This window comes from Eptatretus burgeri, chromosome 11 (assembly GCF_056783735.1).
Source record: "Eptatretus burgeri isolate ZD-2024b chromosome 11, Ebu_testis_v1, whole genome shotgun sequence".
Taxonomy (NCBI): Eukaryota; Metazoa; Chordata; class Myxini; order Myxiniformes; family Myxinidae; genus Eptatretus; species Eptatretus burgeri.
In genome coordinates this window covers 67,333,820-67,351,319 of record NC_140971.1, presented here as the reverse complement: position 1 = coordinate 67,351,319, position 17,500 = coordinate 67,333,820, and the positions used below count along the sequence as shown (strand labels likewise).

Here is a 17,500-nt window from a genome sequence, read left to right as displayed (position 1 = left end):
GGGTTCTTCCTATTCAGCTAAATGGGATGTACAGGTTCTTCCTATTCAGCTAAATGGGATGTACAGGTTCTTCCTATTCAGCTAAATGGGATGTACAGGTTCTTCCTATTCAGTTAGATGGTACGTATGGGTTCGTAATATTTTGTTGGATGGTACGTGCGGGTTCTTCCTATTTTGTTAGATGGTATGTGTGGGTTCTTCCTATTTTGTTAGACGGTATGTGTGGGTTCGTCGTATTTTGTTAGATGGTACGTATGGGTTCGTCCTATTTTGTTCGATGGTACGTGTGGGTTCTTCCTATTTTGTTAGACGGTATGTGTGGGTTCGTCGTATTTTGTTAGACGGTTTGTGTGGGTTCGTCCTATTTTGTTCGATGGTACGTGTGGGTTCTTCCTATTTTGTTAGACGGTATGTGTGGGTTTGTCCTATTTTGTTCGACGGTATGTGTGGGTTTGTCCTATTTTGTTAGACGGTATGTGTGGGTTTGTCCTATTTTGTTAGACGGTACGTGTAGGTTTGTCCTATTTTGTTAGACGGTATGTGTAGGTTTGTCCTATTTTGTTAGACGGTATGTGTGGGTTTGTCCTATTTTGTTAGACGGTATGTGGGGTTTCATCCTATTTTGTTCGGTGGTAAATGTGGGTTCTTCCTATTCAGTTAGATGGTACGTGTAGGTTTTATCTATTGAGTTTAGATGGTACGTGTAGATGCTTCCTATTTTGTAAGACGGTACGTGTGAATTCTTCCTATTCAATTAGATGGTATATATGTGGGTTTTACCTATAAAGGTTAGACGGTACGTTTGGGTTTTACCTATAAAGGTTAGACGGTACATGTGGGTTCTGCATATTCAGTTAGACAGTACGTGCGGGTTCTTCCTATTCAGTTAGATGGTATATATGTGGGTTTTACCTATAAAGGTTAGACGGTACGTTTGGGTTTTACCTATAAAGGTTAGACGGTACGTGTTGGTTTTACCTATAAAGGTTAGACGGTACGTGTGGGTTTTACCTATAAAGGTTAGACGGTACGTGTGGGTTTTACCTATAAAGGTTAGACGGTACGTGTGGGTTTTACCTATAAAGGTTAGACGGTACGTGTGGGTTTTACCTATAAAGGTTAGACGGTACGTGTTGGTTTTACCTATAAAGGTTAGACGGTACGTGTGGGTTTTACCTATAAAGGTTAGACGGTACGTGTGGGTTTTACCTATAAAGGTTAGACGGTACGTGTGGGTTTTACCTATAAAGGTTAGACGGTACGTTTGGGTTTTACCTATAAAGGTTAGACGGTACATGTGGGTTCTGCATATTCAGTTAGACAGTACGTGCGGGTTCTTCCTATTCAGTTAGATGGTATATATGTGGGTTTTACCTATAAAGGTTAGACGGTACGTTTGGGTTTTACCTATAAAGGTTAGACGGTACGTTTGGGTTTTACCTATAAAGGTTAGACGGTACGTGTTGGTTTTACCTATAAAGGTTAGACGGTACGTGTGGGTTTTACCTATAAAGGTTAGACGGTACGTGTGGGTTTTACCTATAAAGGTTAGACGGTACGTGTGGGTTTTACCTATAAAGGTTAGACGGTACGTGTGGGTTTTACCTATAAAGGTTAGACGGTACGTGTTGGTTTTACCTATAAAGGTTAGACGGTACGTGTGGGTTTTACCTATAAAGGTTAGACGGTACGTGTGGGTTTTACCTATAAAGGTTAGACAGTACGTGCGGGTTCTTCATATTCAGACGGTAAAGTGCAGGCTGAGGCTACGAGTATAAACACGCGTTTGAGTTTCTCAAAGGTTCTCAGTAAATATGACGGATGTCGATGAGTGAAACACTTTTACATGATTGTATCATTTCTGTTCCATGCTCAAAACGATTCTCTCAGAAGGGGGAACCCTCCTCATGGTCTAATCGACATTTAAAATGTTGTTTTTCTTTGTTTGAAATCCAAAACCATTATCCTGACGAACAAACACAAAAGAAAACTGTGACTCGGAGGCTTTAATTCACTCCTTCGCTGTAAGTTATAGATAGATATTTCGAGGGAGTGTCGATACATGGCTATCAGAAATTTGATTGACTTTTGGTGAATTTATTTTGATTTGCCTTCAGCACCAAACGCCAACATATCTAAAATGGGGAAAGTAAAAAATTGTTTTTTAAACGAGACAGAGGCAGAATTAAAGGGACAGGAGAAATTAACAGTGCAGCTCTTGTTGGCATAACTTTTATAGGATGTAAAGTTCAGTCCCACCTGAGCTTTAAAGTACAGCACGCCATAAGGGTTTCAGACTTGAATGTTTAAAACGTTGCTTGTCACGTCGGGCACACGGGGGACGGAGAAAGCAGTCGTGTGCACAGCTTGGCGAGCCGAAACCCGGCCAGCCCGGCGCGCCCTAATTCCTGTGTTTGCACGGGGCTGGGCCAGGGATCAAAATGACAGGGCAGGGTCGGAGAGAAAGAGGGGAAAAAAAATAATATGGAGAAAGGGAGAGCGGGCGGTCTTGGTAACCGCAAACGCGCAGGCAGCCCCGGCTTCCCGGGCCGGGGGCGGCTCACGCCGGACTATTTGTGTGCCGGAGTCAGTCGGAGCGGTATTTGCCTCGCGGGGTCGGGCCTAGATTGGCCTTGGGTGAAAGAATCTTGTCTGCTGAGGAAGGTCCGGTTGGTCAAACGGGGTGAGGGCGGTTACTCCCGACCTGTGGCAAGAATCTGATCCAGGTCAACATTTTGAGGAACGACGTTTTCCCCTCCGTGTCGAGCGGTCCAGTTAGGAGCACCCTTCCTCAGGCTCACGTTCGATGCGGTCATGGCGGACCTGAGGCTGACACCGAGTGGGTCAGCGGATGAGGCCTTGGAGCCCCTTCGTGGCGAGGGTGGCAGAATATCGTGTCCTGAGGTCTTGGAGCGCTCGAGGCCGGATCAGAGAGAGGTTCGCGCTGACAGAGCGGTGAGGGTCTGCACGGAGCACTCACACACACTCACATGCACGACCTCCCCGACTCCTCGGTGTGACTCGAACGCCCACTTCACGCTTTAGCCTCTCACGTGCCCTGGGATACTGGTGGGTAACCTATGCAGACCGGCTCCAAATCTGAACAAACGCCCTCCATCCACCCAGCAAACCCCACCCCCGGCGTGCTCGCTCACGTGCTGCTCAAACTTCAGGAGCACACCTCATGCGTCATGGTTTGCGTGACGTCATGTTTCGACCACCTTTGCTACCGAACCGCGCTCCCTTCACCTCCGCAACATTGCTGCATTCGATGCGGTGACCATGCGGAGCGACCCTCGATCGCTCATCTCGACCTCTCATCTTGAACCTCTTGACGTTGCTCTGAGGGGGTCTCCAGTTCTGCCGTACTTTCGTGTTTCCTCCGCAAAAAGTTTTTGTTTAGACTTTTCGGGCCGCGACTCTGTCTGTGCCTCCATAATCGCTTTTCGCTCCGCTGGCTCGGCGTGCGCGCGTCCCATGAATAATCATGAGCGCTCTCGGTGGGGGAGACAGTGAAACGGAGGTTGGGAGGAGGGGGGAGGGAGAAGGCTCGAGATTCGGGAGGGAGGAGGGATAGGAGTGGAGGGAGAGAGGGGTTGGAGTGGGTAAGGAGTGCGGGTGCGCGCTTGGGCATGTCGGCGTTTAACGGGAACGCCGATCAGAGGAGTTGTAGGCGCAGAGCCGCACGGTGCTTACATGGCTGAGCCGTGCGGCCGGACGTGAAAAGCCGTCGTGGGTTCGTTACTTCACAGGAAGGTCCACGTTATCAGGGATTTCTTCCCTCTCTTCCCTGCGCTGAAGCACTTTTGGATTTACTGAAAATGTTGGTTCACGGGTACTCGGCCATGGTGAGTCCGCTTCGGGTGGATTGTTTTCGCCTCTTGGCTCTCGGGTTTCCCCATCTCTCCCACCCTTTTCTCTTTCTCTCTCTCTCTCTCTCTCTCTCTCTCTCTCTCTCTCTCTCTCTCTCTCTCTCTCTCTCTCTCTCTCTCTCTCTCTCTCTCTCTCTCTCTCTCTCTCTCTCTCTCTCTCTCTCTCTCTCTCTCTCTCTCTCTCTCTCTCTCTCTCTCTCTCTCTCTCTCTCTCTCTCTCTCTCTCTCTCTCTCTCTCTCTCTCTCTCTCTCTCTCTCTCTCTCTCTCTCTCTCTCTCTCTCTCTCTCTCTCTCTCTCTCTCTCTCTCTCTCTCTCTCTCTCTCTCTCTCTCTCTCTCTCTCTCTCTCTCTCTCTCTCTCTCTCTCTCTCTCTCTCTCTCTCTCTCTCTTCCCAGAAACCCCGTGTTGAGGGAGTTCGGTGGAATAACTCCGATGTTTCTAACCCTAACACCGATCTCTCCCCTTCCTTCCCTGTCTGTGCTCTCCGTGACACCGACGTCGAATGGTGTTCCGCAACGCACGACCACGAAGGAGCGACACGATGTGGTCAGCTCGCATGGCACGGCTCGGTTGGCTGCGCAGTTGGCCCAGGGCTCGCCCTATGCCCCTGCTCCGCCACTGGCGCACAACCCCACGGCGACTGCCGACTTCCAGCCGCCCTACTTCCCACCACCCTACCAGCCTCTGCCCTACACACAGTCGCAGGAACCGTACGCATCCCACGCCGACGCGTTTGCCTCGCTCAACCAACTGCACGCGCACCACGCCCCACACCACCACCATCACCACCACCACCATCATGCTCAGCAACAGTGGGCTGCATCGGGGCGAACGGCCGGCTCGCAGCACGAGAACGGTGCCGGCTCGACCCACGCCATCTCGGTGGCGCATCGCGCACTGGGGTCGCATCATGTGCTGTCGGAGCAACGACGTGACCTCTCGCTGCGCAGGCACGATGTGCTCTTGCACGGAGCGCCGGGCTTGCTGGAAGGCGGACTGGGAGAGGGACTTGCCATCGCGACGCTTACTCACCAGCCCCTGGACGATATGCAGGTAAGGCCTGCATTCGTGGGGGCGAAGGGTTGGGGGGGGAGGGGTTCACCACGCACTCTGGGGAGGAGGGGGTCGAGGGATGACGCACTATTGGCGTCGCAAGACTTGAATAAGCGACACAAGACGCGCGTCTATAATATGTGCATCGTAATGACTCTCCAAACAAAAGGTTCTCATGGCAGCATGTTGTGCTGCACTCACAATGCCCGTACGAGTGTGAGCTTTAATCGACGTACTGACTGCACGACCCATCGAGCTGTACGGCGACCAGTAAACTGCCCATTCATACGAGACATTTTCTACCGTACGAGTCCATCCATAGTTCCCGATCCAGCTGGAAGGCGCCTCCACATCGTGCAGCCTCACACATACCACCGCACAACACACATATATATATATATATATATATATATATATATATATATATATATATATATATATATATATATATATATATATATCATAAACGAGCGATTTCATGGGACACTCAAAAATAGCTTATCCTGTAAAAACGTACATCACGTCTCCTTGTCATTCCACCACGTTAGGAAACAAATCTATCACGTACACACCGAATATAATTTGTACAATAAATGTTCTCTCGTCGTCGTGCCGAGATGGCGACAGTCTTCCATGCATGGATGGCCATGTTGTGCATGTAAAAAAAAAAAAAGACACCGATTAATTTTGCTTTGTCAGAGCCTCATGCGAGCACAGCTCGTGCACGAGTGACGCTTCAGGGAGTAGGACGAGCAGCACAGGTCATGAATGGAGACGTCCAGTTGTCTTCAAAACAACTGAATCTTGTTGATGCTGTCAGGGACGGGTCGCGCCCAAGCGCCCGCTGGACAAAAAATAAATCGTAAACTAAACAAACAGACACGATCCGATTTCTGATCATAAAAATACATAATAATGCTGAATATTGCACGTGGCTGTACATGGTCGAAAGCACTGCTTCTCCGAATCGTTTGTCCTTTCTGTGATCGAATATAATCAATTCAGAGCAAAGGTTTGGGATGGTGGGTCGTCCCGGACTACTGCAATAGGGCCAGATCCAAGCCGAAGTCGAGCCAGAGCCGGGTGCTTGGGAAAGAGAGCGTACCAGGCGACAACTCCCCAAATGACCCAAGTGGGACCCGGGCTAGATCGAAGCCGACGTCGAGCCAGAGCCGGGCTGCGTGTTTGAGACTGAGAATGTGTCCTAAGTTACTCATCGATATAGCCGAGCGAGACCCGGGCTAGATACGAGCTACAGCTGGGTCTTGTATTTGGGAGGGAGAGAGGGCATCCTGGGCTACTCCTCGATAAACCTGAGCGGTACCCTGGCTACATCCGAGATGGAGTCGAGCCGGAGCCGGGCCGTGTGTTGGAACGAGAATCTCATCGTGAGACTTTGAGGCGAACGGACAATTTAAACCGTGCTTCTCGGCATCGAAGGCCCCCGGCCCTTGCGGCGTGGTGCCGTGCCTTCGTGCGCTATAAACACACGCCCCGCACGGCAGAGACCGATTAATTACGGGCACTCGGGCCCACAGCGCGGTTGTCTCCTGCAATTACAGCGTGGCTTAAAGAAAGCGTGTCTGCACAGTGTACGACGTCATGCTTATTGAACAGGACGATCATTTCCAACGGATAATTAAATATCGTTATTGCACCGATTATGAGACTCATTGAGGGTTGTGTGAGCGCGATTATTGTGAAATATATCGCCTCTTGGTCCAGAATAAGCAATTGCGTAATTCGTGTCCATATACGACACAAATGTAATTTGTTAAGAATATATATATATATATATATATATATATATATATATATATATATATATATATATATATGTTTGTGTGTGTGTTTGTATCAAGCGTTCACATAAGGGTCTGCATTGATTCACGAAATGAATCCCGAATTGCGTACGTACTACATACGAGCTTTTCATTACAAATCGTTCACTATTTGCTTCGTGTTTCATTATGATCACTTAGTTTGGTATTAGTATGTGTTCTCATCTTGCGATTAAATGCGCTCACGATGATATATGATTTTGATGACCGACAGTATGACCAGTAACATATTAAGTGAATCGATGTATGTGCGCTAATTATCGGGTTCCTGTCGTTGTTAAGAGAAACGCGATGAAGGTAAACGCTGAGCCCCGTTTTACGTAAAGAACAAACCGAATTCATGCAGGTTTCGCGCCACGGAATGTAGGTGCCGTGCTTCGTCTTGGGCCAAAGGGTACCCGGGGGCAAAGTTGAGCTCCAAAGGGTACCTGGGGGCCGATTTGTGCCCCAAAGGGTACCTGAGGGTCCAGTTGAGCCCCGCAGGCACCACCATCATGACGTTTTAAATCCGCGGGGCCACGGAATGTAGGAGCCGTGCTTCGTCTTGGGCCAAAGGGTACCTGGGGGTCCAGCTGAGCCCCAAAGGGTACCCGGGGGCCAAGTTGAGCCCCAAAAGGTACCCGGGGGCCAAGTTGAGCCCAGCAGGCACTACCATCATGACGTTTTAAATCCATGGGGCCACGGCGGAGCGTGGGTGTTCGGGGGTGATAATGTATATTAATTAATACCAAGGAGTGTTCGGGGTGATAACGTATATTAATACCTGCCTGTGGCTTGCGTTATCTAAATTGCGCTTCGGGGAGAGGGAGGTGGTGGCGGAAAGGACTGGACCATATAATGCACAACCATATCCCAAGCCCTGACCCTAACCATACCCTATGTGACTCCGCAGGGCAAATCGCTCAATGAAATTCAAACGCATCTCAGAGTTGCTCAAAGCGCTCCATGAATCATTGATAATGGCTGTATGTATAATGTATACAAAGACAGTTTGGCACGTACAGTGTACACAATCCGCGTCACCGTGAACACTTTTTACGCACAATCAACAGAGGACGTAGCCGACTGAGCAGGTAATTTAGCCCCACGTGTACGTACAGCACGATCACGGTATGAGAACACCAAGCACGTCCACTATTGTCATAATGCCATTGTAATAATAATTATAAACGTATTTATTTAATACAATGTACAGTCCGCACGTGAATGTTCATGCTGTCCCATGGGTTGTTTGTTTCAGGTTGAAGATCCCATAAACCTGAACCTTTTGGATCATTCTGTTATCAAAAAAGGTAATTGTTTGATGCGCCACTTGTGTCGAATCGTCCACTCTATCGGTTGTCGATGTGGTGGTACTTGTGAAAATGAACCGCTTCAGGGGGTTTGATATCATGAGCTTTGTATTTATGTTGCTGCGATGTAGAACAGATGTACTCGTCAGTTGCGATGGATAAAACATGTAAGCGATGTACACCTAACTTGAGATTGATTTATAAACATATACAATGATGTACACCTACCTTGAGATTGATAAACATATATAATGATGTACTCGTACGTTGGGATAAGTATATACTATGATGTACTCGTACCTTGAGATGGATAAACATATATAATGATGTTCTCATCCCTAGAAATAGATAAACAGGTATAATGATATACTTTCTGTACGTTGAGATAAACATATATATATATATATATATATATATATATATATATATATATATATATATATATATATATATATATATATCAAGAACGCCACTCGGTAGAGTGCATACCTCCGCCTGATTGAACGGTTTACTTTTTGTATCTCACACTGATCAGCTGGATCTGCATCAGGACCATATGTCTTTGCCACACACCAAAATCGAATCGGCTTGTTCTTGTCACCTACCAACTCGTCCACAACACTTTGAAATATCGTGCCGTATATCGTTTTTGGCCCCATCTCTCAATGGTGAAAAATTACTTACTAAAATTGAAAAATTCCATTATCCGGATCCGGATCTTCAGCAAAATCAAACCATTTCGTCATTGTCACACGCCCAACCCGTCCACCAAATCTCGTCCGAATCCGTACTTCACTTTTTTTGAGATATCCTGCTCACAAACAACAAACAAACAGACTGAGACATAACTGAGACTGAGAAACAGACCGAGGGGTGCAAACATAACCTTCGGTGGAAGAGGTAACGATGTACACTCGTACGTTGATGATGGTTAAATACTGCACGTATGCATCATCACGTACTGTATGGATGTCCCAATAACTGGACCCATTGGTAAAGGTTTATATTATATTATACCAAGAGGAACTCGAGTTTCGTTTCCCTCCCAAAATCCGCTCAGGAGGTTCGAACCCCATTCCTCTGTTGTCTATTTGCTTTGTTTGGGCCATTCGGGAGCGCGTTTCATAAATTCTTCCCAAATCATTCGCCTTGTGGGGTCTAACCACAGACCCAGTGACTCCAGTCCGGTTTCACGTCTCCGCGTCATTCACCAGGCCCGACACGGCGTTCGGACACGAAGAGGAATAAAATAAACCACAAAGAACTCGTGTTTGAAAGAAAAGAAAAAAACACTTTGGAAGAACAGAGGCCTCGTACAAAAGGCAGTGTCGCTCGCGGGCGACGACGATCGATTGAACCCGAACCCGGGCCGCCCATGAGCCATGCTGTCTGTTTCCACTCCGGGGCATATTGAGTTAGATTTTTTTTTAGGGGGGGTGGGGTGGGAGGGGACGGTTTAGATTCTTGAGTTTTGAACCGACTGATCGGCACCATCGGCCTTGGAGTGGTGGTGTGTCAGCGAGCGCGTGGCGCGCTCTTGTCGGTAACTTTCCAGGCAATCACGAAGCCGTGACCCGTGATGACGCTGGGGTGGGTGGTTTTGGGGGGCTAATGGGGGCTTTTAACAGCCTCTTTTCCTTCCAGCACGCATCGTCTGCACCAGCCAGACCTACGTAAAGCTTTCCGGCAAGTCTTGTTAACACTAAGTTATTGCGCGAGTCACAAGATGCAAACAAACCTGGGTTGATGGAAATTGTTATAATAGAGCCTGAAAGGTAAGCATCCACAGCAGGTGTATTTCAAGATGAAAGACACATAGGAACAACGAAGACAGGTTGAAGTGGAACGCACTGGATGTAAACATAGGTCACATCGCAGTGTTGATCACACAAGCAGCTCCGAACCGCGGCGACATTTAATGATCGTCACAATTAATTGACTCGTCTGTCGTTAAGAGTTACCGAGAACAGCATTTACGGTGGGTACAGTGCTGCACAGCCCATACAGTACTGCGGTGCGTGTACAATGTACTGCACAAGGAAAGAAAGAATAATTTAGCACCCCCACTCCACCCCCAAATTTGGGTACAAAAACACCTTCAGAATGGATGAAGATTGTTGGGACGAAATTAAAATCTTTACCGGAAGAATGATGACAGAGTGAGTGGGATGGAGACGGAGGTGAAGTGGGAGGGAGGGGAGGAGGGGTGGGTAAGGGTTTTAACTACCTCCTTCCCTTGACTAGTATTGAGTCAGTGATTCTTTGCCATATTATAACTTTTCAAGCCATAGCATATAGGTACTGCCAGCTTGTGATGGGAACCCAACATGTGCTCCTCATGTGTTCTCGCAGTGTCCATGAGTTCTGGAAAGAGCGGTTCCATCACATCCCTCTCGCTGATGAAAGAAGGTCCCACGAGTGGTGTGTCCAACCCAAGCGAGGTCTTTTGCTCGGTCCCCGGGCGTCTCTCACTTCTCAGTTCAACCTCAAAGTACAAGGTTACAGTGGGAGAGGTCCAGCGGAGGCTAACTCCTCCGGAATGCCTCAATGCATCTCTACTTGGCGGAGTACTCAGGCGGTAAGTGGCATCGGCCATAAAGTCATACAAAATACACCAAGTACCACGTACATACCATGATACCACGCCAGTTTCTCACACACCTTGGAGATGCTTATTTATTTATCTATTCAAAATACTCGATCTCTGAATCGTGTGTGTGTGTGTGTGTGTGTCCGTCCATGTCCGAGGGATGATCAGTCAGTGAAACCCTGTTATTGACAAGCGATGAACTTGACAAGTGAAACCCTGTTATTAATCCACATCGTCCTTTGTAATGAGTTTAATCCTCGAACCTGTCGTTTCTCTAAAGCTTTGGCAGAACTCGAACTACCTACTGCCAAACCCTCATAAGATCGTCCAGAATTCTATTCTTGTTGCATGATCGCTAAGTGACATCACAAACATTGTTGCTTGTTTGGTTATTATAAGAGACGGTAATAAAAGAGGCGGGTAAAACTGCAAGCATGCGATAAACATGACGCGTTATGGTGAACAGTTAGGATTTGTATAATCTGTCAGACTCGTATATTAATTATTATGGGCATTCGGGTTTAAAATGATGTTGCAATTGTTAAGATCGATGCTTCTGCTGCTTTCGTCTCATTGCGCGATATTATTATGTCAACCAGCATCGGATTTTTGACCTGGCATGTCATTTGGATAATGATTATTGGGCCTGTGTGAAGGGCTTGTAAACCAACACTACTACTACTACTACTTTTGTTACGGCCCTAATTGTACCCACCTACTTGTGGGGTCGGTAGGAGAACGCTGAGGTCTTTCACAAACCAGCTGGCCAGGCCAGACTTTCGACTGAAGGAGCTTAGGAAATTTAAATTCGTTCAGGGTGCTGATGATAACTCACCTATTCTTTGCAAAAGACGCTGAAGGATTTGAATAGCCCCTATCGACCAGTACCGGCAAGGTGGTCCTCTCACTTAATGTCCTTTAGATAGATGATGGTGCAGACACTAATTCCTCTCCCTTCCTGTGAAACACCAAGGAGACAGTTCATAGCGATGTCTCCATTGGAACCCAGGCGAGACAGCTCAGAGACGAGTATGCATACCTTTAAGCTATCCTGACAACCCTCTTAAAAATTAGAACGGCACTCGGTAGAGCGCATACCTCCGCTAGGCTGAACAGATTACATTTTGTATCCCACTGATAGGCCGGATCTTGATCCGGACCTGAACCAAAATCTAATCTGCCTGTTCTTGTCACCGTCCCAAGTCCACCAAGTTTTGTTACAACTCTTCCTCAACTTTTCGAAATTTTGTGCTTTATATTGTTTTTGACCCCATCTCAACGGTGAAGAATTACTTGAAAAAATTAACAAAAACTCACTTTTCCGGATCTTCATCAAAATCTAATTAATTTGTCCTTGGCACACATCCGAACTGCCCATGTTTCATCCGAATCCGTCGATAACTTTTGGACATATCGTGCTCACTGACAAACAAACAAACAAACAAACAAACAAACAAGCAAACAAGCCGTTAGGTGACATGGGTGGTCGCAACATAATTACTTACTAGTCAAACAGTTTTTGACGGATCGGGCTGAAATTTTTTGACAAAGAGGTTGATTATAGTGCGCATAAAAGCCTGGAAGCCCATTTTTGATTTTCGAAAAAATACATTTTTTATGATTTTTCAAGCATTTCAAAGTCCGGTTGCTAGGCAACGGCGGTGTCCATAGCAACGGTGCTCAAAAGCATAGAACTAGATCCTGGTATGAACCTACCAGTCAAGTTTCATCAAAATCAGTTAACTCCTCTGCCCTCCAGAGCTGTCCATTACATACAAACAAACAAAAAAAAAAATGATGGTAAATAGACACCCTATTTTTGAAGGACTACCATTTGAAAAATAAAACCTAAATCAAAAATCGGCTCAAGTAAAATTTTCTAAATATCTCAATGTGTTTAATTCCGAAGTCTCATTTCTCCACATTCAAAACTGTAGGACAAGTATTGAAAATACCGTACGCGGGTTTTCGGCCGCTGCATAGCAACGAGTGGTTGCTTAGCAACGAAACTCAAACGCGCACATTCCCAGCCCATATGGCACCTGTTCGCCAAGTTTCATCGAAATCGGTTTGCTGGTTTGTGCTGTGGAGCCTCGCGTTGCAGACACACACACACACACACACACACACACACACACACACACACACACACACACACACACACACACACACACACACACACACACGGAAAACCCGACAATAAGGGTACTCTAGTGACCACCCAACAGAGACAAACAGACAGACAGGGCTGAAAACATAACCTCCGTTACCTCTGCCCACCTTTGATGGCGGAGGTAACTAAGAATTCGGAGGAAACATTTAAAGCTTGTGCCACAGTTCATGTAGTTATAATTGTTAACTGGACTCCCTGCCCAACCACAGTTATATTGGTGTGGTTCTCATCTGAGAAGTGGGATGAAGAACTCTGATCACATGACATAACTAGAACGGCACTCGGTAGAGTGCCTACCTCCACCAGCTGGCTCAACAGTTTGTTTTGTATCACACTGATAGGCCAGATCTGCATTCATACCTTCACCAAAATCGAATCAGCTTGTTCTTGTCACATGACAAACTCAACCACCAAGTTTTGTCATAATCCGTCCTCAACGTTTTGAAATATCATGCAATACCTGTATATCAATTTTATCCCCAACTCTTAATGGTGAAGAAAGCCTGGTGTTGGCTTAGTGGTTGGCGTGGCTGCCTTGGGATCTTAGCGTCCTGAGTTCACAAGCTGTTGGCTGCTGAATTAACACAAGTTGGGGTTGACAGCCTGTCATCCTTCTGAGGTTGGTGAAATGAGTACCAGTGAACAGTAGAGGGGCACAGCATCAGTGCCATAGCTGTGCTTCCATGAAATAATAGCTACCCTGGCAGTCAAGTTGCCATAAGCAAGAACAGAATGATGAAGAATTGCTGAGGAAATTCTTGGATGTGGATCTTCACCAAAATTGAATCAATTTGTCATTGTCACACACCCAACCTGTCCATCAAGTTTTGTTATAATCTATCCACAACTTGTAGAAATATCATGCTATAGTAGAATATTGTTTTTAGCCATATTTCTCAATGATGAAGAATCACTTAAAATATTATCGGATCTGGATCTTCACCAAAATCGAATCAATTTGTCCTCGTCAAACACCCAACCTGTCCTCCAAGTTTCGTCTGAATCCGTCCATAACCTTTTGAGATATCGTGCTACGTATCATTTTTGGCCTGATCTCTCATTAAGAATCCTTTTAAAAAACCCTTGTATCCGGATCCAGATCTTCACCAACATCGAAACATTCCATCCTTGTCACACACCCAACCTGTCCACCAAATTTCATCTGAATCCATCCATAACTTTTTGTGATATCCTGTTCAAAGACAAACAGATAGGAGTGAAAACAACCTCCACCACCTTAGGTGGTGGAGGTAAATATATGGAGCCGTGTTTGTTCATAAAGCCGAGTACAGTTTTCATGTGACTTTTTCAGAATGATCATATTTCATTCTGGTTGGTTATTCCAGATACAGCGACAAATGGAATTGTAAAATAAATTTTCACTCGTAGTAATAGTTCTTGCTCTTCACAAAGACTAGTCTTCATACTTGGCTGAGCTCAAAGTTTGTGTTCAGCTCGAGCTTTTTAGTCCCGGTTTGATAGAACATGGCAAAACCAAGCAATGATATTTGATATTTATGAAACTTGAATACTTACGTGTATGTACTGTCCTCAGCTTTATGAACAAATGTACGTGGGATGTTCAAAATGTTCTCAGAACCTTAATATATATATATATATATATATATATATATATATATATATATATATATATATATATATATATATATATATATATATATATATATACATATATATATATATATATATATATTGAAAAATAACAACAACCTTTCTGTGCATTGGAATGTGGTGATTACCCCCATTCCAAGAACCTTTTGAACATCCCTGCATGTAACATATTCATTGCCATCTAATCAGAGTTATTCCCACTGTGGATTTGAACCATACCGATATTACCCATCAGGTTTATCGGTCCGATGTGGGGCTTCGTCCAGTAAGCAACTGTGACCCATAAACGAAGCCACAGGGAGCAAACTGGAAGCGTTTGCCCATTTTCCACAAGGCCCCAGGTTCATGCGGCCTGCCTTGTTCCTGCCTGGCCCGGCCGGTCATTTCCAAGACCGTGGAAACCACTGTGCTTTTTTCTCTCGCCCCGTGAAGTTTGATTCGCCTGCTTAGAGAATTCCATGTGTTGCAACGTGACACAAACATTAAGCAAGGACTATCCGACTTCTATCCCCGTCTGCTCCACTTCGAAGACCCAAATTTGATCAGAAGACTTTGAAAACCCCATTTGTAAGACCAGACCCAAATCCGTTGTGCGGTGCTCATAGCTTCAATGACTTTTTCTGCTCCGCACGGTCACATGTGGCATGTGCAAAAGGGACGGGACACAGACGGCGGACGATTTTCGTCCTGCATTCCGGCTGCCTCACATTCGGCAATTTCCGACGACTTTCCGAGCGGAAACGATTGCATGACCCCCAAGCGACCCTCTGAAATTGAGTTGGAAAACCTCTCAGATGCTGCAACGGGCTAATCGTTACGGCACGACCTGTGAGATGTGTGATCAAAATCCAAGCTTGAAGGCCATCGCCATGTAAAGGCACAGTCTTCAGTAATACATATTCAAACAGACGCGGAGCATGACCGAGGCTTAATTAATGGTGCAATCGGAAGCAGATTTTGGGGAAACCTCCTTAACATCATATCAGGGTTTTTTTTCTTTCTTTTTTAAACTCTCAATTCCTTGCTTTGGGTCAAGGCCATATTGTAGGATTCATTAATTCAACGGTCTTTCATGGACCGACTTCATAAAATTATCGTTGGAGAATGAGTTGGGTCTCTCTCCCACAGAGCGAAATCAAAAAACGGTGGTCGTTCATTGAGGGAGAAGTTGGAAAAGATCGGGTTAAACCTACCCGCGGGTCGACGGAAGGCAGCCAATGTCACGTTGCTCACATCACTCGTTGAAGGTGAGTTCCTCTAACGTTTGCATGCAAGAGTCTTGCCGAGAGTACCCCGGTTGGTTCGCGCAGGGGTGTGTGGGAACTCGCTCACCGGATGGTGCTGTGCCATGTTCAAACGGCGAAAGTGTAACATTACAGGTCTCTGGCTTGAAGCACGGTTCTGAGCCTTTTTAGGTAGACCTACTGCTAAATAAGTATGTCATCAGGTTGAGCCCATGTCGTCATTTAAGATGCTGAGTTCACTACCTGGCTCTTGTGGAACTGAGCAAGCAGTGCATGATGCGCTCGTCATCGGGATTGCACATTGTCGGCTTACGATGAGGTGCGACCATTCAGTAGACACCACTGTAGAGTGGCTCATGGAACGTTTCTCAGTTCGCTCTGAAGGGGTTATGCTGCCCTCTCATGTTGTAATTACATGCGGAGTGAAGCTGCCCATGTCAGCTTTGAATGTTGAGCAGTGTTCGTGGGATGACTTGGCCGTGGAAATGAAAAGTACATTTATGATAAAAACCGAATGTTCCCGCTTCTCGTGATCATATTCCACCTGGCAGTGAATGTTTTGTCCGAAATTAAGCGATACCATGGTGGTTTGTACATCACCTGCCATCGTACGAGATGTTGAAGGACTTGTCCACGGATTTGCTTGGCCAGTTTCGTTCTTAATCGTGTTTGTGAACACCCGGCAGAGTGAATGTGATCCTAAAGGAATTTGTTTATGGATTTTAATAAATTACCTTCACGTGTTGCGGCTCCGTCGGGAGGCAAATAAACGCTGTGAATCGCTTTAAGAAACTGACACGCTTTCCCAACCCAACAAATAAGGTTGGTCGGGGTTGAATGATAAGGGGAGTGAAAGAAAATAAATGGCCGATCTGCTTTTGCCCTCTGTTATAGGATGATGTTGGTCAGACATCTTCCCATTATGTTGTCTCAGAAGGTCTTGTGCATTCTCCAGCACAAGACATTAAAAAAAAAAACAATGTGAGAAATGAAGATGTTCAAACCACACAATGTTAAATGATATGCTTCAAACTACTTTTGCAATTACAAAGAAAATTTATTTTCGAGCTCTTTTGCGATAATCCTATATATGTGCACTCAATTTATGGATGATGGAGCACTCTCTACAACACTTGCTTTCTGGACAGTGTAAGACTCGTGGTACAGAGGGGATGGGGGTGGGGGGCAGTGTTTCGGAGCGGAATTTGAGGGGCTAGAATTGTGCTCCAGAAGGGCTTTTGGAGTTGAGTTTGAAGGGCTTGGCTGATGCTCAGGGTGTTTTAGGGGTTAAGTTGAGCTGCTCATCCTGATATCCTTCATTCCAGGAGAAGCGATTCATTTGGCGAGGGACTTTGGATACGTCAGTGAGACAGAGTTCCCAGCCAAGGCAGTGGCGGAGTATTTGACACGACAGCACAGTGAGCATGGCGAGCTGCACACACGGAAGAACATGCTTCTGGCCACCAAGTAAGAAAGTACCCATGCTCTGCCATTGCCCCTAAACAACCCATCCCATATTCAGAACTCATTCTGCACAGACCTTTAGATTTTCCCAACACACATGGAAAATCCACCCAATTATGAACAGAGTGGAACTTTCCATCACATTTTCAGTTCACACGACACAAACAGTCACGTTCCTTCCACGCTGTTGCTTGTGGTAATTAGATACCTGGTACTGTTTTATGTTCGCTCGTGCATGATTTCAAAAGACATGTACTATGGGGTCAGTGACCTCCAATGATCCCACAACTGCTTAAGATCTCAAAATCATAAAAAGCATGTTAATTAACACTCTATGCA

At 46.0% G+C, this 17,500-nt stretch overlaps 1 protein-coding gene across 4 annotated transcripts in view; it reads left to right on the top strand.

Moving 5' to 3' along the window:
* The first annotated feature begins 2,348 nt into the window (after positions 1-2,348).
* LOC147017279 (transcription factor AP-2-epsilon-like) overlaps positions 2,349-17,500 on the top strand; it is a 316,131-nt gene continuing 300,979 nt past the window's right edge. Inside the window, exons 1-6 of one of the 4 annotated variants that reach the window (XM_085846757.1) lie at positions 2,349-2,955; positions 4,404-4,925; positions 8,007-8,058; positions 10,411-10,636; positions 15,582-15,700; positions 17,023-17,164. In XM_085846757.1, the coding sequence (XP_085702883.1) occupies positions 2,815-2,955; positions 4,404-4,925; positions 8,007-8,058; positions 10,411-10,636; positions 15,582-15,700; positions 17,023-17,164 (1,202 nt within the window). In that variant the 5' untranslated portion in view covers positions 2,349-2,814. Of the gene's footprint in view, positions 2,956-3,561; positions 3,849-4,403; positions 4,926-8,006; positions 8,059-10,410; positions 10,637-15,581; positions 15,701-17,022; positions 17,165-17,500 lie in introns of those variants that run through there. The other 3 variants (XM_085846755.1, XR_015049424.1, XM_085846756.1) reach the window with 3 other exon arrangements.